The sequence below is a fragment of the Gobio gobio genome, assembly GCF_949357685.1.
Source record: "Gobio gobio genome assembly, chromosome: 9".
In the NCBI taxonomy this organism is placed as follows: Eukaryota; Metazoa; Chordata; class Actinopteri; order Cypriniformes; family Gobionidae; genus Gobio; species Gobio gobio.
The window spans coordinates 53,252,165-53,274,562 of NC_137115.1; the positions used below are offsets into that span (position 1 = coordinate 53,252,165).

The 22,398-nt window shown below is 40.3% G+C and overlaps 1 protein-coding gene across 4 annotated transcripts in view; it reads right to left on the minus strand.

Annotated features, from left to right (window-relative positions):
* The window catches only part of kcnab1a (potassium voltage-gated channel subfamily A regulatory beta subunit 1a), a gene marked incomplete at both ends in the record, with an annotated part of 179,998 nt that overhangs the window by 110,956 nt on the left and 46,644 nt on the right, over positions 1-22,398 (minus strand). For 2 of the 4 annotated variants that reach the window (XM_079825791.1, XM_079825790.1), the window contains one exon: positions 15,099-15,310. The exons of the other annotated variants lie outside the window; for them this stretch is intronic. In XM_079825791.1, coding sequence (XP_079681917.1) covers positions 15,099-15,310 — 212 coding nt within the window. Of the gene's footprint in view, positions 1-15,098; positions 15,311-22,398 lie in introns of those variants that run through there. 4 annotated transcript variants of the gene reach the window in all.

Below are 22,398 nucleotides of genomic sequence, written 5' to 3' on the forward strand. Positions count from 1 at the left end.
CTTTTACATCATAAAATGTCATAATTTAGAAATAAAAGGCATTTTTTCTATACTGCTTTTTGCCCTGTGGCTGACTGCCCTGCTTCAAGAGGCGTGTCTGCTGTGAGACTTCAGTAAAAACGCCCACTGTTGTGATTGGCTGACATCTTTGCATTTTAAATGAGCGGAGGGGGCGTGGTTTAACGAGGTCTACGAGGCACGAGCAGGCACGAGCTGCTGCCAGAGAGACGGATGGACCGGAGTTCACTTCACATCAGTTCTCAGCATGTCTGAACTGTTTTAGTTACAGCATATACTTCAGGTTATTAGTCTATTTCTAGTCGGAGGGACTGTCACTCATGTCAGAAAGTTAGTAACTTTAGTAAATTATGGATCAGCGCTGACTGGAGACGCAAACCCTTTAGAACGATTCAGTCCGATTTGGTGAACTGATTCGGTTCACTAAAAATAACTGGTTCAAAAGAAAGATCGTTCGCGAACCGGACATCACTAACGTACCAGAGACGGAGCTCAGTGATTGCTAACAAAGTTATTTATAGTAACTACTGAGTTATGAGAGCGCTGTCAGTTAGCGCGAGTTTATTGTGTTTGTATCTGAGAGTTCTGAATAAACACGAGTCCGAGTCACACAGAGTCCGTCTTCATCGTTATTACCAACTTTGTAACACATGCAAAGTACCATTACAGCTGTCGAGATGAACGAGTTAAAAGTAAGTGTTGATAATAGCATTATTTTTAAAATAAAAGAAAAGCGTCAGTGACGCTCGTTGAGTACACAGCGCAAACAAAGACACAACAGCAGTAATCGAATGTAATCCAGTTTATTGTGGGGAAAGCTGGCTAGCCCGGATATGCTCACGCTTATCCTCCTTCTGCTTAATCTCACGCCGCGTTTGGTGCCTCCGCTGTGGGCCAGATGCAGTACTGGGGGTCGGGGATGTTGAAGGCCGAGCTTCGGCGTGTGTGAGGTTTATCTCTAAAGATGTGAGTCTGCCGATGTTGAGCAGAAACGACTGTATGCACATTTTAGAACCGATAGACGCGACGAGGACGTACAAAAACACTGACTCACAAGATAGAAAACACGAAAACACCTTTCTGTCGGGAGAGAGAGAAGCCGCAGCGTGTGCACGAATAATAAATAATTAGCTACACATCAGAAATCACTGATCACAGATCAGAAGGAACTGAAAAAAGACTTCTGTTTTCATTTGTACATCCAAACACTGAGAAACTGCCAGCATTCACTCGTTCACAAGCAATGATCTCTCGAGCGTTTGTATGGGTGTGCCAGATTCTCTGGGCGGAGGAAAGGGAGGAAACCGTTCCTGCTTGGACGTCAAACCAGGAGACTTCAGGATTGGCTCGTCTGGCCTGTCATTTTCTCAAAGGCAGAGAAAGACAGCCAGAACTCGGGTTTACACCGATCAACATCTCTATCCACTTGGGGACAATATTCAGGCTAGGGGAACGCATATTAATGTTGAAAAACCTCATAAAATGAAAATTTCATGCCATGGGACCTTTAATACCTGGTGTAAACGGCCTGAAATACTACATTTATGGGAGGAGAGTATTTAAATGAATCACGCAAGGTGATTTACTAAGGTTTGCGCTAGTCAATTTATTGGTATTTGTGCCATAGCAAGTTGCAGGACGAGCTTACAGCAAAAAATTAACCAGAATATTTATATGTTTAGCAAGCAATCTCATTGGCTGCAGGATCAGCAGAGGCCAATCAGCTTGTGCCATGCAGTAATGATGTGATTGCTTGCAGATTACATGTAAAGGATTAATCAACATGCGCCCTCTATCTCAGTTTCATGACTGAGATATTTGTTAAAGAAGCACATATTTCCTGAAATTAATAAACATAAAAGATCAGTCTTAAATTAGTCAGACAATTGCAGATGAATCAGCTGAAAAATGAGAAAGTTATAGAAATGTCTTTAATTAAAGGATGAGGAAGTATAAAAGAATACAGGCTGAAACTGCAAAGCAACTGCAAAATAGTCAGATAACACACTGTCTTTTTTTGCATAAGGTAAAGAAGAATATCTTACTGGAACTATAATATTCATGCACAACACACGGGCAGAAATCTAACATTAAAGCAATGGAAGATATATTGAGAAACGTCTCAACCAAAACCGAGCATTCCTCAAAATTTCCACAGAAAGTCATACAGGTTAGGACGTCATGAGGGTGAGTAAATGAGTTTTCATTTCTGGGTGAACTATCACTTTAAGACACATTTCTAGTTTTTAAAGGATGCAATCATGTGCAACTAACCAGTTAGATTACAAAGCGAGACAAATCAAAGTCTAAATGTTGTCATGGAAACTATCCAGGCTAATTTAAAGTTTTAGTTGCAGGGCCACTGGAGCCCACAAGCAACAAGATGTTCCTCATTAACACTTTGTAAACGACAGTCAACAAATGATCCCTCAGCGTACGGGTCTTCCATTTATCTCCAGCCAACTCGTCGTACTTTATGAAGCGTGTTATTCTGTACTGAGGACAAAACAGCGGACAGTTCTGGGACTTATTAATCAAATCATAAGCACACATAAGAGTAATTCAGATTTCAATGCTCATTTTTGTCTTCACACACACTCACGGGCAGCTTTCAGGTCTATGTGTTGAATCAAAGTCTGAGAGCTGCTTTGTCATGGTGAAAAATTTCCTTGGGTTCTTGCAGCGATAGGCGAGTTTCAACAGGATTAGCCTCTTTCATTAAGCACCATCCTATTATCTGGCCTCCTTAACGTATGTGTGCATACTTCTGAGTGACTACGTGAGCGTGCATTCAGTTATTAAACCATCGGCTGCTCTTGATGCGAGTATGGGGCTTGTCTTGGCGCCTCTTGTTTTCTTCGCCTCAGTGCTGCAGTGGGAGGTCAGGTGACTCTGAGCTCTCATGCAGAAAATAAGACCCCGGCGACAAGCAGTTTGCACCAAAATACTGATACACAAAGATGGAGAGAGTGAGGGATTTGACCGTCTTTACCATCAGTTTTGATCAATTTAATGCATCCTTGCCGACCCCAAATGCATAGATGTGACAATTTATAACACGATTCAAACAACTTCTAAACTGAACCATCAATAAGTCAGGTCAGTAGGTTGCCTAAAGATGAAGAGCTCTGAATAAAATACACAAATTATTGGAAAAGTTGAATAGTAGTAAGTCAGTAGTTGCTACTGTGTTAAACACTTTACACTTCACTCTCATTTAAAGGCATTTAATGATGAAACTTTTGGGTGAAACTCTTCACTAGTGCACTGTCCGTGTTTACAGCGCTCATTCTTTTAAAGGAGACATATTATGCAAAATTCACGTTTGAACATAAATGTGTGATGGCAGTGTGTGTACACAAACACCCAACAATGGTAAAAATACACACACTCCTTTATTTTAATCCCCATAAATCATAAGCAGTGTCTCAGAACAAGCCGTTTGCAGATTCTATGCAATGTGATGCTTAGGCCCCGCCCACGACTGCTGACAGACCCCGCCCCTATTAGCAAAACCACGCCCTCAGTGAGCTGTACACAGTCCGCCATGTTTATCTCCTCGCCAGAGCATTCAAGTAAGGAATGTATTCTTATTAAAGCTACTAAAGTTATTCAGTCAAGAGCAGTGAGTGATTTTCTGTTTTCTTTTGTTTGACAGCATATACACTGGTTTCACTTTAATACACAGATCTAATATACACACATGCGATTTGATGTTTACATTCACAGAAATAATCGACCTTTTATGTGAACCTTTGTTTGTTTTTGACAAAACCTTTTGTGTGTATTTGACAGTTTTAGTGCAATAAGACGTGAAAGAGAAAGTTTAATACTCAAGAGACGCTCCGTCTGACACACAGCTTTCTGTGCGCGGTGTGTGTGTTCAGGTGTGTGTGCGTAGAGATGATCATCAAAACCAAACAGATGTTTTAGTTTTTGGCAGAGTATCCGATGGACGAGCTGTAAAGGCTCCGCCCTCTTCTGGATAGGGGGCGGAGCAGCAGTTAATTTGCATTTAAAGATACATGCTCAATAACAGCATGTTTTCCTTTTATTCACAAACTCAAATAATAAAATGATCTGTGGGGTATTTTGAGCTGAAACTTCACAGACACATTCTAGGGACACCTGAGTCTTATATTACATATTGTAAAAAGGGACATAATAGGTCCCCTTTAAATCTGGACCGGTGACTGTGGTGAGCAGGAAAAACTCAAGCCGAAAAAGTGGTGCCTGAAATGAACAGCAGTGTGAGTAAAATAGTAGATACCCCGGCCACGTTTAAATCCAAAGTCTGGAAAACCTGCACTTAACATTTTCAGAGGCATTTCGTTTTCTTAATTAGACAGTTGTCTAGCAATATATTGATTATGCAGAATTGCTGTATCATGATATTATCGGTATTGTGAGCCATGTATCGTGTATCATATTGTGATTCCCACCCCTAACGTAAAGGGACAAATCCCGTCGATTCACTGTATTCCCAAATTCCATTGTTTATCAAGGCTTTCGGACCATGTATTTCTGGGTGGAACTCAGCCTGATGGTTTTGGCGGGAGAAAAAAAATAAACAAAAGAACTGGTCAAATTTGTACTTAAACATCATTAATTATTAAACATTTAAAATGGAATTTCGTTGAACTGTTAAGCTATATAACCAAGTTAGAATTTATTTTCCGCACTTTTTCTTACTCGCATAAATGTAGAAAAAGTTGCATATTTTTGTCCTTTTTGGGTGTTTTTGCCTATTACTGTTTCCTGTGTTTTTACTGTCTTACTGTTTTTACTGTCATTTTAAAATTTTACTGTCATTTTTAAGTAATTTCCAGTGTGATTTAAATTTCCAACCTATTTTGGGGTTCCCTTTTGACCCAGAGCTGTTGTTTTTACCTCACCATTTTAATTGAACTCATTAATCACAGAAATGTACTGCATGTATTTTTACAGTAAATTGCTATGAAATAGTTTCACAGTATTAATACAGTTGAATTACAGAAGATTGCTGGCGTCTCTGCTGCCAGTATTTTACTGTAAAAAAATACTGTAAAACACGGTATTTCTTTTTTTTACCGTAAAATGCTGTAATTTCACAGTATTAATACAGTAGAATTACAGAAGATTGCTGGCATCTCTGCTTCCAGTATTTTTCTGTAAAAAAAAAAATACTGTAAAACACTGTATTTTGTTTTTTTAACAGTAAAACGCGGTAATTTCACAGTATTAATACAGTAGAATTACAGAAGATTGCTGGTATCTCTGTTTCCAGTATTTTACTGTAAAACAAATACTGTAAAACACGGTATTTACAGTAAAACGCTGTAATTTCACAGTATTAATTCAGTAGAATTACAGAAGATTGCTGGCATCTCTGCTTCCAGTATTTTACTGTAAAAAAATACTGTAAAACACGATATTTACAGTAAAACGCTGTAATTTCACAGTATTGATACAGTAGAATTATAGAAGATTGCTGGCATCTCTGCTTCCAGTATTTTACTGTAAAAAAATACTGTAAAACACGGTATTTACAGTAAAACGCTGTAATTTCACAGTATTAATTCAGTAGAATTACAGAAGATTGCTGGCATCTCTGCTTCCAGTATTTTACTGTAAAAAAATACTGTAAAACACGGTATTTACATTAAAACGCTGTAATTTCACAGTATTAATTCAGTAGAATTACAGAAGATTGCTGGCATCTCTGCTTCCAGTATTTTACTGTAAAAAAATACTGTAAAACACGGTATTTACATTAAAACGCTGTAATTTCACAGTATTAATACAGTAGAATTACAGTAGATGGCCAGCGTCTCTGCAGCCAGTATTTTACCATTATTTTACAGTGTGACCTTTCAGTCTGACCTCCTGCGTTGAGATCTTCCCGGAGAAGCTCTTCATTCCCTCCAAACAAATCCCTGTAAAGGTCAGCCATGACAAATGGAATATTCACACCAGAAGAACAAATTGTTTTATTTTTTTTATTTACGACTCCTACATCTTTGTTTCCTCAGGGGCGATTGAGATACGGAATGGATGAGGACTCTCTCTCTCTCTCTCTCTCTCTCTCTCTGTTTGCCTGTTCTCTATTCATCCTACATTACCGGATCCTTTTCACAGGTGCTATTGTTGCCTCAAAACCTATTAAAGCTTTGTGTTTGGTGACTTGTAAGTGGTTTCCAGAGGATTATTGGTTACGATTGACTGCTTCCTCTCATTCTTTATTTACAATTTTAAATTGGCCACCATGCAGACATCAAACCGATCAGCTGAACGTGGTTCGGAGCTGGTTTTGCACCAGTTCAGTGGGGATTGCAGATGTTAATCCAGCATTTTTGGTCATCGGCAGCTGTTCATATGAGATTGGCGATGAGCGGTTGAAAGGAGTTACTGTGAAGACTCATCTAATGGGTCTCCAGGGTCAACACTAAACATAAAGACACAATGAAGCCCATTGGCCTCCGATGTTTACCATGGGTGAGCATGTATGAGTGTGTGTAATAGAAAGCTTCCCTCAGATCAGCTCCCTGTCAGACCTGCACAATGAAGTCATGATAGACATGCAGAGCTATAAGTCTAACTTCTAGAAACCCAATCTTCCTTTATCTGCACCTCACTCATACGCTGTATGTTGCATCAGTACACACTCCTGCACTTTTAATGCTGTCCTGACGGGCTGTCAACAACACAGAGATCACTATCAACATAGACCGAGAAGAGAGAGAGAGAGAGAGAGAGAGAGAGAGAGAGAAGCGTTCATACGCTAATGGTCTGTTGCACTAGAGATCAAGACGAACATTGTGAAAAAGTCAATTCTGGTGTTAACGGATAAACACTTTAGGAGAGGTGGATAAGTTGGACTGTTGTCCATGGGATTGGTAATAACTATTAATATGGATGCACTACCATATGGGTATATTTGGCTAATATTGGAGATCTTTTTATGTTGGATATTTCGGGCCAGATTTACAAAAAAGGGCAAATTATCAATAGAGCGCAATTCGATATAAACGCCGATGGGAGTGGAAAGTTCTGCGCGTGATCTACTAACGACTCTAGTGCTTAAATTCACTTGTAGCATTTCATTAATTAATTTGTTACATTTATATAGCTCTTTTCGGGGTACTCAAAGCGCTTTACATGGGAGGGGGAATCTCCTCAGTTTTCAGTGTTTTATTTTTCAATTTATTCAGTCAAAATAGTAGAATTTTAATACCGGACATTTACAGTCTTGCTCAAAAGTTTGCACACCACTTGCAGAATCTGTAAAAATGGGATTATACAAAATACATGTTCATTTTGATCTAGTACTGTCCTGAAAAAGATACTTTACATAAAACATGTTTACATATAGTCCACAAGACAAGTTCTTAATAATAATGTGTGTGTGTGTGTGTGTGTGTGTGTGTGTGTGTGTGTGTGTGTGTGTGTGTGTGTGTGTGTGTGTGTGTGTGTGTGTGTGTGTGTGTGTGTGTGTGTGTGTGTGTGTGTGTGTGTGTGTGTGTGTGTGTGTGTGTGTGTGTGTGTGTGTGTGTGTGTGTGTGTGTGTGTCGTTCCCTGATGATCCACGGCTCTGTGTGTGTTGGTGATGGATGTTCTTGAGTCTCTTGTTTTTCCTGAGCAGTTAAACTGCCGAATGTTATTCAATTTGAAGATCAAGGTAAATTGTGCTTAATTTGTCTTCCGGGAAACGTAAGTATCTTCTGTTGCTTCTGAAGGGCAGCACTAAATGAAAATATATATATTTAAACAAAATAAGAAGAATTTGGACATCTTCATCCTGTTCAAAAGTTTATCACTTTTTTTGTGTTTGAGTAATTTTTTATAAATTCAGCTATTTTTTTGTCTTGTGGACTATATGTAAACATCTTTCATGTAAAATATCTTATTCAGGACAGCACAAAATAAAAAAATTACATGCATTTTGTATGATCCCATTTTTACGGATTCTGCAAGGGGTGTGTAAACTTTTGAGCATGACTGTATCAGTTATCAGCAACAACGCAAAAATAATTAACACCTTATCATATCGGCCAGAAGTTTAATATCTTGCATCAGTGTTGTTATTGTTAAAGCTGCACTATGTAACTTTTCCGTCCGTTAGGGGTCGCCTGTTCAAAACAAAGGCGTAGTACGATGACGGCACGTTTGAGTGCAGAATCTTGGGACATGTGGTCTTCACCTCACAGCCGGTGGGAAAGAATCGGGACAGGACTCGGGCAGAAATCATGTTGATGTGATTATTAACGTTACTGTAGTCTGAAGCAGAGCAGGAGCGAGTGTTAATAAGATGAACGCAACACACGCCTCGCGAGCAGCGGGACTTTTATTATGGCACAGTCGCCGGCGCCACTTCCGCTCCTCCGCTCATGAGTGTGAGGAAACGCAGCTCTGTTGATCATATTACACACATCTGAGTGTGTTGATGATGGGATGACGTTACTCTGCGTTCTCTCAGCCGCTGCTATGACACTTGTTCACACTGCAGTGAGAGTAAAGCGCTTCTGCAGAATAAAACAGGAAACCGAGGGGAATCGACAGGCCACGCCCTCACACGTCGCGGTTCCTCGGTTAAAATAGCAATTTTGTCACGATTTACAAATAGTTGGAAACATTTGGGATATTGTAAGTACTCGACTGAACAAAATATATAAAACTGGCCTAGTGGTTTTTGATATTTTACTGAAAAAAAGTTACATAGTGTACCTTTAACTGAAACTAAAAATATTATAATGTTTTCATAAATTAAAATAAAGCTGAAATACAATAAATAAATTAAAAAAAGATGAAAAACTTGAACTTAAAAATGTAAAGCTAAATATTAAATAATAATAATAATTGAATATTAAAAAATATTAGATAATAATGACAAAACTTAAAAAAAAAAAACTATTTACAAATATTATCATTCAGAATAACACAGCTGTGTGCACCTCTACTACGGCTAGTTGAGTACTCAAGTACTTTGAAGTGACAGCAAACATGAATAGAAATTGGTACCTTGTGGTCGGATTCATCAGCCAGCAGTTTGACTCAACACTGTACACACAACACAACAACTCAACTCTGTCTGGACAGGATTAGAGGGCGACACACAGGACGTGTTCTTCCTTTCAGACAGCGACATGGTGCGCAACCCAATGGGACAGAACACAGGGCTCAGGAGAGACGCCCTTTTTTATTTTGACCCACCTCACACATCTTAAAAACTTGGTTTGCGACACTTAGAAGCATGTGTACAAGACACCCATCTGATACATATAGAGTAAAAAATGTAGAGTAAAAAATGGTGCAAACAGACTCACTGCCCCCAAAGTAGCCTACTCGGTTGATTTATCGGTTAAGTACAAAAAGTACAAAAGTATCCATCTCTAGAAATGACAGGGCTGGTCTGAGGTCAGAAATGATCCAGGAGCGAAGGATCTAAAAGAGAAGACAGTACAGCCTGTACAACTTGCCACACACACACACTCACACTCGTTTAAATTCATTGCATCTGCCCTATTCAGACACTTAGTCATCAAATAACAACAATCAGAGTATGAGTACAGTATGATTATACGTCTGATTGGCTGTTCAGTGACTGTTTGAACCAGAAACATTATCATGTCAGCTATACTGTAATACAAGAGGATATCCTGTGATAGCTTAACTGATCCTATTTCCTTTCCAAATAGATACTGTGCATGAATCAGTGCATGCTTTTCTAATCTTTTCTTCATAATTCTCTCATCAACTTGCCTCAAGTCCAAACCCAGTCCCGCCCAACCTCCTGTCACTTCTCACATTCCAGTCATGCCCTTACTGTTTTTTTTTCTCATTGTATATCGTGTTTCACTCAGACATTCCCATTCACTTTCATTCATATGCACACGAAAGTTTGGTGAGCCCTGAATTTTTTTTTTTGAAAAATTAGGAATAATTCACTGGGGCAGTACTCATTTTTGTACCTTATCTACACTTAAAATGTGCATATTAATATTATGGATGCACAGAAATAAAAATTCTGGGCTGAAATAGAAACCAAAAATTCAGGATGCACTTGAAAAACTGAAACTGAAAATAATCAATTATTAATACTTATTTAATAATCAACACTCAAATAGCTAAAACTGAGTTGTACAAACATTTAAATAGCACATACAGCAGTTTTTATATCAACTTTTTAATAACAGAATTGTTTCTACTCCAGTTTGTTGGTGAAATAAACATTTAAATGATAGTAAACTGTAATAGCTTGTTTTCATGACATATTTACTCAAATATGCATTAAATAATGAAGACATAATAGCAGGTTAAGTAAAAATATAATGCATATTAATACAGTGCATATATTTAGCAAAATGCTCTTCTCTAGAGTATTGTTTCTATCTAACTAACGAGTTTATGGACATTGAATAGCTGTCCTGAGGTGAATGTAACTTTAAGTGACATTGCACAGCCTACATGCAGATTTATTGACGTCTTTTGCTGAGTATCAACAGAAAACAGCACAGACCGAAAGATTTTAGATATAAGAAACTATATCATTCCAGACCCAAAGTCCACACAGCTGACATGTTTAAAGGTGCTGTATGTAGAAATGGGTACTGCAGTCCAAATAAAAAATATTTGGCTGTGTCTGAAAACTTAGACAGATGACTTGTTACCTGGCTGCCTTATCAGACAATGACTTGTAATGGTGCGTTCACACCAGACGCGAATGAAGCAAATAAATTGCACTATTTGTGTGTAGTTGGACGCTTGAACTCGCTTCATTCGCACGTGACATTCACTTCACAACAGAAGTGAATTCGCATCATGGGAGGGGCTTCTGCCAGCCGGCTCGTCTCGTTGTGAAATGGCTGACATGGATTGTTTTAAAATACGGCGAATAAGCTCAATTTGCCGGCTTTAACTAGCTTGTAGTCTCAATAGGCTATGTATAGCTCAAATTGAGTAGAGCGTTTTTTACAACTTACCAGACTGTCCGACCTCCTCACTCACTTTCTTCCAAGCAAGATCCTTTTTATTCCTGTTTCTATAAAGTAGGTACAGCTCTGGGTAAACACGTATGATTTTGTCCTCATTGTTGTCACTGCTAGAGCAAGCTCCTGATTGGTTAATGCGGCGCGAATATCCGCCAAAGTTCAGATTTTTCAACTTGTGTGAATCATGCGTCAAACGCTCAATTCACGGCGTGTCATTCGCGCGAATTGCGCAGCAGAATGTCTATTTGTGTATTCGCGTCTGGTGTGAACGCACCGTAAGGCAGCGTTTGTGCATGAAGGCACCTCACAAAACTAATTTCGGACAGACTTCTAAGGTAGCGTAACAGTTTAATGATCCACGGCAAAATAGAGAGAGCTAAACAAATATTTAATTACTACATTAGTAATTTCTCGCTGGAAATGACATTATAAGTGGAAAATGTTATTTACCCACAAACTGACCAGTAAACGCAACTCCCGGACGCCATCTTTTTTTCCCCAGCTCAACTGTCACAGAATGGAACGCACAGGATTGTGGGATATCAAAGGCAGCGAAGGATACATATATGCTGCCTTCAAAAATCGATCAGATGAAGGCGTCTCAGGAGACAAGAAGTGATGCTAACATTAGAATCGGACGTGCCTTGGTGCCTTCCAACCTTGAAATGTGTCCTCCGAAGGCAGCATTTTCCAGGTTTTGGACCTCAGGTCCTCAGACTCGACGCTCACGAGGGATGCCAGTTTAAGGACACACAACAGTTTGGGTTTTAGGTCGGGTAGAATTTGCAATCTCTGACCGTTTGTTTGCTGGCTTCCATGGCTACTGCAATACGCTGTGGTTTATCACACGGACCAAAACAAAAACAGACACGGAACGCACATTTCAAAGTAGAATAACTCGGCATGTTTCCTAAATAGCTTCAAACATATTCTGGTATTTGTATGCTTTAGTCAAAAACTTACATACAGCACCTTAAACTGTTGTAGCCTATCCTCATGTGCACTAAATAGACTCTGAACACAGTCAAACATGCAATCAGAGCACTAATTAAACGTCTGTTTCGGTTACTGATTTCGGCCCTTCAAAACCCGGCCGAATATTTTCGGTAGCCGTAATTTCGGTGCATCCCTAATTAATGGTAAAATAATGGTCAATGGACTGCATTTACAGTATATAGCGCTATCAACAGACCCATGGCCACCTAAGCCCTTTACATATTGCCTCACATTCACCCATTCATACACCGACGGCGGTGTCAGCCATGTAAGGCACCATCCAGCTCGTCGGGAGCAGCTGGGGTCAGGTGTCTTGCTCATGGACACTTGGTCAGATGTAACCGGGGATAAAACCACCAACCTTACGGTTAGTAGACAACCTACACTGAGCCACTGCCGCCCCAGTACTCTCTAATACCTTAGAGAGTAGTAATATGTGCCCTTCAGGTACTACTATCAGTCTTTTAGGGTCATGTTTGGTTGGATTAAAACGACCCCTGGTGCGATTGCTCGGTTAGTGCGGTTCATTTGAACATATGTAAACGCCGCCATCCGAACCCTGGTGCGCACCAAACAAGCGGGCCGAGACGCTAAAAAGATGGGTCTCGGTCCGCTTCAAAACCAACTCTGGTGCGGTTCGATTGATATATGAACGCAACACGGACCAAAGACATGTAAACCAACCAAAAACAGGACGTGATGTCACAAGATGCGATGCTACAAATCAGCTGATTTGACGGCGCAGAAAGATCGGTGTATCCAAAATGAGTAGAAGGCAAACGTGGACCAACGAGGAGGTAAAGTGCCTCATCAATATATGCAGATCTGCGTTTCTGCACAACGGAGGAAATCCTGCTGCTGTTTTGAATGTTTTGAAGCTCTTCGTGAGTTCTCAGCTGGTAAAAATAAAACCATATGTACACGCATGAAATGATGGCGTTTAATCCAGCACACAGCATTGTTTTGAATGTTCGGTAAGCAGCTCAATCGCAAAATATACGTCATAAAAGCCGACCAATCAGGTTGTGACCATTTCCCTATGCTTTTGGTTCGGTAACTTTAGGTTCGCTGTTAAAAATGACAGTGTGAACGCTAAGCGGACCAGGACTATGTGTTTTGTTTTTGTTTTTTGGTCCGAACCAAACCAATCAAACTACAAGTGTGAACGCACCCTTGTGGTAAATAAAGTAAAAGATGTCACTGCCCCAGTGACAAGCCGCTGTAACCCTCAACTCAACATATCTAAACGGCACAAACTGACCTCTTGACTCAAAACATCAAAGCTACAGTGTGCCTTTAGTCTACACCTAAAGCCTAGTTTAAGGTTATGTGTGTGATGTGCTGATTCAGGACATCCGGTGAAAGACACGAACATGGTCCACAAACATTTGCATTTAGAAACATTTATGCTGCAATTAGAAACCACAGACATCCCACCAGGATCCAGAACATGCAGCAGAGCAGGGAGAAAATACCCCGAAATCACTGAAAATATTGCATCAAATCAAGCAACAACACCTACCAAAAATTATCAAAGAAAAAACAGAACATGGAGAGAGGAATCAATGCTCTGGGTATTCTCTGCACGTAATGAAGAGTCAATCTGAGAACTGTGCTTCACTGGTTTGTTTGTCCTGAGGAACTGAGTGAGCTCAGCTAACAAAGACAGATCAAGAGTGGGTCAAACACACATTTCACACTCGCTATGTTTCCACCCAAAATTGCGAATATGCACAAAATTTGAATATCGCATAAAACATTTGCGAATAAAGCACCGTTTCCATCCAGCGAGTCGAAGAGAACACAATCCTCCAGATAACCTAGCACTAAATATCACTAGGAAATGTAGGAGAAGCCACAGGATATAATCATTTTCCTATATAATACGAAATGCAATAAAGTGATATCTAGTGGTTGAAATGGGTACTGCAGTCCAAATTCAAAATATTTGGCAGCATCAGAAAACTTAGACAGATGACTTGTTGCCTCGCTGCCTTATCAGACAATGACTTGTAATGGTGCGTTCACACCAGACGTGAATGAAGCGAATCAATTGCGCTATTCGCGTGTAGTTGGACGCTTGAACATTTTGAGTTTACTCGCTTCATTCACGTGTAACATTCACTTCACAACGAGTTTGCGTCGTGGGAGGGGCTTCTGCCAGCCGGCTCGTCTCGTTGTGAAATGGCTGACATGGATTGTTTTTAAATACGGTGAATAAGCTCAATTTGCCGGCTTTAGCTAGCTTGTAGTCTCAATAGGCCTATGTATAGCTCAAATTGAGTAAAGAGCGTTTTTTACAACTTACCAGACTGTCCGACCTCCTCACTCACTTTCTTCCAAGCAAGATCCTTTTTATTCCTGTTTCTATAAAGTACGTACAGCTCTGGGTAAACACGTATGATTTTGTCCTCATTGTTGTCACTGCTAGAGCAAGATCCTGATTGGTTAATGCGGCGCGAATATCCGCCAAAGTTCAGATTTTTTAACTTGAGTGAATCATGCGTCAAACGCTCAATTTGCGCCGCCTCATTCGAGCATTAGGAAATGTAGGAGAAGCCACTGGATATAATAATTTTCCTATATAATACAAAACGCAGTAAACGTGTTATCTTGCTTTCGATTTGATTTCTGGAACCACTTTTTTTGCCCAAGTAGAACAACCACTTTCAGAAGCTCGGTCCGCTGGTTAGTCCAGTTATATCTTGATTTTTTTTAAGCACGTCGAAGAATTTATTCGGTAAATGTGTTCCCATTGTAGTTTATACGCATGTTTTCTTATCGGATGAAAAATTTATCCAACTCAAACAAGCACATTTTTAGAACTTATGCACATCTTGCCGTTTACATACAACAGTTTTTAATGCGATATCCCAAAATGAGTATAAACATAGTTGGATGGAAACACACTCACACTGATCTATGAAGAGCAGGAACGTCTTGTATGTGCTGGACGGGGACACAAACATCACCTGGACCACCACAATTCACCCCAAACTGATCTTCCTAAAGCTGAGGCTCTTCTTCAAACCGTTCCAGCATGAGAAACAGAAGGGATCCATGGATGGAAGGAAAGGAAATGAGGGAAAGTAGGGAGTGAGAGAGAGAGAGACGTACCGGTACTTCATGCCGGTGAGCTTGCCGGTGGACTCTTTGAGGGAGATGTGGTGGCGAGGGGTAAAAGAGCCGAAGCTCCGGGCGATGATGGCGACCGTGCGGAACTTCGCCCGTGCCGCGTTGACCACGTTCGGGCTGGTGGCGTTCGATTTTCCATGGTCCCCATTCCGACCCTTCAGATTGTGGTCTGTGCAAGCGATTGAGACCTGCATGCTGGATGAGGAGGACGAAGAAGATGCAGTCTACAACACAGAGAGGACACAATGAGGGATCATGCACGGGGGGGTCACTTTCCTTCCTGATCCCGTCCTGTGGATACCGTCCAAGCAGCAGCAGCGGAGAAACGGCATCAATTATTGAGCACAAGGAAAAAGGAGACGTCTACACAGTTCAAAAGTTCTCTCCAGGATGTTCCCTTGCGAATAAGACAACTGTCAAAGCCACGCCGGGGTCAACGAGCCACAGGAACTATCCGGAGGAGGAGAGGAGATTCCCGCAGCACTGAGAGGATCCTTGCATGGTCAGCCACAAAAAGCCCGCCTGCTGAAGGGGGGGAGGAGAGGAGGAGGAAAGGAGGGATGTCAAGACCGGACAGCATAAATCCACTGACACTTCCTCTGAGGTCCTCCTCTGTTCTTACACTCCCTCTCAAACACACACACACACATTCACCCACTTCCTCCAGCTGATAATAATTTGTCGCTAATGAGCTTATGTCCTGCTTTTTTCTCTTTCTTTGGATGTGTTTTTTTGGTGAGCTCAGCAGTGATGCTTCATCTGCGCTACAGCTCTGAGGGGAATGAGCAGCAGGCAGCCGTCCACGTCTGTTTAAAGCGCTCTCTCCCTCCCTTTATCTCCCTCGCTCTCTTTCTTTTCCAGCGTATCGCGCTCTTGCTCCACTGTAATGTCTGTGGCACGGTCTGTGCACCTGTGCACACAAGCGCTCAACACTCTTTCAGTGCTAAACGCAAAACCAACAAACTGCTAAATTGAAAGCTGGTAAAAGATCGTTTGAAGGATATCGGAGAGGTTAAAACATATTCAAGCTCTAAAGGTGAAAATTATTGTGTCACACTAAATATGCAAAAACAGGTACAAGTGAGATGTTGGTCAGCTGATTCCCAAGCGTAAACACCGTGGTCTGATTGAATATCCCGACTCAAGCTTAACTGGCAGTTTTAGGCACGCTATCTGTTCAACCAATGGCAGATGGGAGTGTGTTTTGGAAACCTGATTGAAAAATATCATCAAAATACCTACTACATGTGTGAAATGAGTATCATGTCCAATTTGTAGTCATCGGTATAATATAGAGATGGAGATTCTGGATAAATTGAGAATCTGACAACTAAACAAAATCACATGTCATTTACTAGAGGCTCTGACAAAATGTTAATTAGTGCAGTCCATTTAAAAACATGGAAAAAAATCGTTTTGGATTAATCAAGCTTCTTTCAAAAGGAGATGCACTCTATTTTAATTTGAAAGAAATATTTTTAAAAATCAGTTTGAATGAATCACTCATTTCATTACTGGATGAATCAGCATTTTTTTTAACGAATCTCTTGAGTGAATGATTTAATGACTCGCTCGTTTCATTACTGGATGAATCAGCGTTTTTGAACAAATCTCTTGAGTGAATGATTTAATGCCTCGCCCGTTTCATTACGGGATGAATCAGCGTTTTTGAACCAATCTCTTGAGTGAATGATTCAATGGCTCACTCATTTCATTACAGGATGAATCCGCGTTTTTGAACGAATCTCTTGAGTGAATGATTTAATGACTTGCTCGTTTCATTACTGGATGAATCAGCGATTTTGAACGAATCTCTTGAGTGAATGATTTAATGACTCGCTCGTTTAATTACTGGATTAATCAGCGTTTTTGAACAAATCTCTTGAGTGAATGATTTAATGCCTCGCTCGTTTCATTACTGGATGAATCAGCGTTTTTGAACGAATCTCTTGAGTGAATGATTTAATGACTCGCTCGTTTCATTACTTGATGAATCAGCATTTTTGAACGAATCTCTTGAGGGAATGATTCAATGACTCACTCGTTTCATTACTGGATGAATCAGCGTTTTTGAACAAATCTCTTGAGTGAATGATTCAATGAGTCACTTGTCTCATTACTGGATGAATCAGTGTTTTTGAACAAATCTCTTGAATTAATGATTTAATGACTCGCTTGTTTCATTACTGGATGAATCAGCGTTTTTGAACAAATCTCTTGAGTGAATGATTCAATGAGTCACTTGTCTCATTACTGGATGAATCAGTGTTTTTGAACAAATCTCTTGAATTAATGATTTAATGACTCGCTTGTTTCATTACTGGATGAATCAGCGTTTTTGAACAAATCTCTTGAATGAATGATTTAATGACTCGCTTGTTTCATTACTGGATGAATCAGCGTTTTTGAACGAATCTCTTGAGTGAATGATTTAATGACTCGCTCGTTTCATTCCTGGATGAATCAGCGTTTTTGAACGAATCTCTTGAGTGAATGATTTATTGACTCGCTCGTTTAATTACTTGACGAATCAGCGTTTTTTAACAAATCTCCTGAGTGAATGATTTAATGACTCGCTCGTTTCATTACTGGATGAATCAGCGTTTTTGAACGAATCTCTTGAGTGAATGATTTAATGACCCGCTCGTTTCATTACTTGATGAATCAGCGTTTTTGAACGAATCTCTTGAGGGAATGATTCAATGACTCACTTGTTTCATTACTGGATGAATCAGCGTTTTTGAACAAATCTCTTGAATTAATGATTTAATGACTCGCTCGTTTCATTACTGGATGAATCAGTGTGTTTTTTTAACAAATCTTTTGAGTGAATGATTCAATGACTCACTCGTTTCATTACTGGATGAATCTGCGTTTTTGAACCAATCTCTTGAGTGAATGATTTAATGACCCGCTCGTTTAATTACTGGATGAATCAGTGTTTTTGAACAAATCTCTTGAGTGAATGATTCAATGACTCACTCGTTTCATTACTGGATGAATCTGCGTTTTTGAACCAATCTCTTGAGTGAATGATTTAATGACCCGCTCGTTTAATTACTGGATGAATCAGTGTTTTTGAACAAATCTCTTGAGTGAATGATTTAATGCCTCGCCCGTTTAATTACTGGATGAATCAGCGTTTTTGAACCAATCTCTTGAGTGAATGATTTAATGCCTCACCCGTTTAATTACTGGATGAATCAGCATTTTTGAACAAATCTCTTGAGTGAATGATTTAATGACTCGCTCGTTTCATTACTTGATGAATCAGCGTTTTTGAACGAATCTCTTGAGTGAATGACTCGTTCATTTCATTACTGGATGAATCAGCATTTTTGAACGAATCTCTTGAGTGAATGATTTAATGAGTCACACGTTTCATTACTGGATGAATCAGCGTTTTTGAACGAATCGCTTGAGTGAATGATTCAATGACTCACTCCTTTCATTACTGGATGAATCAGCGTTTTTTTTAACTAATCTCTTGAGTGAATGATTCAATGACTCACTCGTTTCAGTACTGGATGAATCAGCGTTTTTTTTAACAAATCTCTTGAATTAATGATTTTAATGATGCTCTTGTGATATTGCTTAATTATATCACGTTACAATATACAAATCCAGATCTCATACAAATATTTTTTTGCAGCAATATCTTGAATTTTGTGAGTTATTTTGGTGTCATTTTTGACACAATCCCTCATTTCTGAACCAGCACAATAAATAAAGTAGAAATAAGTTATTGGTTGCATCTGAAGCAGTAAGTTTTACATCCAGTCACGTTAATGATGTTAATAATTAAATCAGACAATGCACCGGCAATTTAGTAATATCCCAGCAGTTGTGGTCTTGACCGGTCTTGAAACTAAATCCAAGACCGGTCTTGAGTACTACAATACTAGACCGCGGGTTGAAGCGACCCCAATTATGTGATATTTAGCCCCTGGAATGCAAGTTTTAGCAGGGAACACTGGCAAAAAAAAAAAAAACATTTTACCACGATTGGGCTTGTTTTGGGCTTGCTTTGAGTAGCAATTGGGTGGGTTTTGTTGTGAAAACCTGGCAACCCTCCTGAAGACCCACACACTTGTATACAATCAAGAAAAGCGTCAACATATGAGACAAATGAAAGGAGAAAGTCTCTGTTAATATCTACTCCGAGACGGATGACTGTATTCTGACCTCATTTAAATCCATTAGAAATCAATTGACCTCTGCTTGAGTGCCGGCGTGCTAATTGAAGCTCCTGATCTGGAATCGCTCTAATATCTGACTCCCCAGTGCATGTACAGTATTCTTAGCATTACCCAGAGTTCTTTGGGGAAAATGTGTCCCCGTGAAGCTGAATGTTACAGTTTGTTAGTATCCTGACAGTATAAAAAATTCCTTACTAGTCAAAGTCCCAACAGTCCCTCAAACACAATCTCAACAGTCCTCTTATCACCAGAAACAGTGAGTTTACTGATCGATACGAGATCACAGTGTTGGTTTCACATGCTCAGCATTAAATCTTTGCACTAACTCTGGGTCTCGAATCAATATTAATCGATGGAGGAGTGAAAATTTTACGACTCTTACCATTTGCCCAAAGTTGCTCATTAAACCAGGAAGCTCAATGAGATTATGCCTTGAAACGAGGTACCCGGCCGTGTCTATGGAAACCACAGAAAATGGAATATGTTTCCATTAATATGTTTCCACAAAAGGCTCTTTTTTTCTCAGTAGCAGCCGTTTTATTGCTCTGTAATAGTCAACTAAGCTTCAAATCATCTGTTTCTCAGCCCTCTTCCTCAGGACCAAACGTGTTGACTGATATAAAAACGTATTGCGATTAACATGTGTACGAACGCCATTGCAGCGCATCTAATTTCTCAGATCCAATTTTTGCCGCCCCCATGAATCACAGAACAATTACTGCATAGGCCACCGACCTCAACAGTGTCCCAGTTTTTTTCCTGGATGATTCTTCAGGCCATACAACACCTTTTTGAGCATTGACTGGTATCACTGGGCGGCCGCTCCAGTGTTTCTGCTAGTATTGTAGTACTCGAGACCGGTCTTGGTCTTGAGACCGGTATTAAGACCATTGTTTGAAGGTCTTGGTCTTGTCTCGGTCTCGACCACATTTGTATTCGGCCTTGTCTCGGTCTCAGAGGACTCAGGATTTTGTTTCAAGACCAGTCAAGACTACAACTGCTGGGATATTACTAAATTGCCGGTGCATTGTCTGATTTAATTATTGGATGTAAAACTTACTGCTTCAGATGCGATCAATAACTTATTTCTACTTTATTTATTGTGCTGCTTCAGAAATGAGGGATTGACACCAAAATGAATATAAATGCTCACCAAATTCACGATTTTATAACATGTGATATAATTAAGCAATATCACAAGAGCAAGAGAGCTGTTTTCACAAATTGGTGCATGACTGCAAACATTATCTTGCTTTTATACAAACATTAAATAAATAAAAAATATTCTCAACATTATTTATGCATTTGTAATTTACCAATTCAAATGCATCTTCTGTACCACCACCAGTGCGAAGATGAATTTGGTTGTTAATGATTTCATTTGATTGGTAACAACTCTATATATAGTGTCTTATCTCAAATGTTTATTGATTAAAAATAAGTAATTTCTCATGCAGTAATGTGGATCTTTATGAATTTAAGGAGTGCTGGTCTGGTCTTGGTCTTGTCTTGGTCTCAACACACATCAGTCTTGGTCTTGTCTTGGTTTCAACACACATCAGTCTTGGTCTTGTCTTGGTCTCAACACACATCAGTCTTGGTCTTGTCTTGGTCTCAACACACATCAGTCTTGGTCTTGTCTTGGTCTCAACACACATCAGTCTTGGTCTTGTCTTGGTTTCAACACACATCAGTCTTGGTCTTGTCTTGGTTTCAACACACATCAGTCTTGGTCTTGTCTTGGTTTCAACACACATCAGTCTTGGTCTTGTCTTGGTCTCAACACACATCAGTCTTGGTCTTGTCTTGGTTTCAACACACATCGGTCTTGGTCTTGTCTTGGTTTCAACACACATCGGTCTTGGTCTTGTCTTGGTTTCAACACACATCAGTCTTGGTCTTGACTCGGTCTTGCCCTGCCTTGGTCTTGTCTTATTCTCAACATACATCGGTCTTGGTCTTGTCTTGGTCTCAACACACATTTGGTCTTGTCTTGGTCTTGACTCGGTCTCAACACACATCGGTCTTGGTCTTGACTCGGTCTCACCCTGCCTTGGTCTTGTCTTGGTCTCAACACACATCAGTCTTGGTCTTGTCTTGGTTTCAACACACATCGGTCTTGGTCTTGTCTTGGTTTCAACACACATCGGTCTTGGTCTTGTCTTGGTTTCAACACACATCGGTCTTGGTCTTGACTCGGTCTTGCCCTGCCTTGGTCTTGTCTTATTCTCAACATACATCAGTCTTGGTCTTGTCTTGGTCTCAACACACATCGGTCTTGGTCTTGTCTTGGTCTTGACTCGGTCTCAACACACATCGGTCTTGGTCTTGACTCGGTCTCACCCTGCCTTGGTCTTGTCTTGGTCTCAACACACATCAGTCTTGGTCTTGTCTTGGTCTTGACTCGGTCTCACCCTGCCTTGGTCTTGTCTTGGTCTCAACACACATCGGTCTTGGTCTTGTCTTGGTCTTGACTCAGTCTCAACACACATCTGTCTTGGTCTTGACTCGGTCTCACCCTGCCTTGGTCTTGTCTTGGTCTCAACACACATCAGTCTTGGTCTTGACTCGGTCTTGCCCTGCCTTGGTCTTGTCTTATTCTCAACATACATCGGTCTTGGTCTTGTCTTGGTCTCAACACACATCGGTCTTGGTCTTGTCTTGGTCTTGACTCGGTCTCAACACACATCGGTCTTGGTCTTGACTCTGTCTCGCCCTGCCTTGGTCTTGTCTTGGTCTCAACACACATCAGTCTTGGTCTTGACTCTGTCTCGCCCTGCCTTGGTCTTGTCTTGGTCTCAACACACATCGGTCTTGGTCTTGTCTTGGTTTCAACACACATCGGTCTTGGTCTTGTCTTGGTCTCAACACACATCAGTCTTGGTCTTGTCTTGGTCTCAACACACATCGGTCTTGGTCTTGTCTTGGTCTCAACACACATCGGTCTTGGTCTTGTCTTGTTCTCAACACACATCGGTCTTGACTCGGTCTCACCCTGCCTTGGTCTTGTCTTGGTCTCAACACACATCGGTCTTGGTCTCGACTCGACGGATTAGGTGGTCTTGACTACAACACTAGTTTCT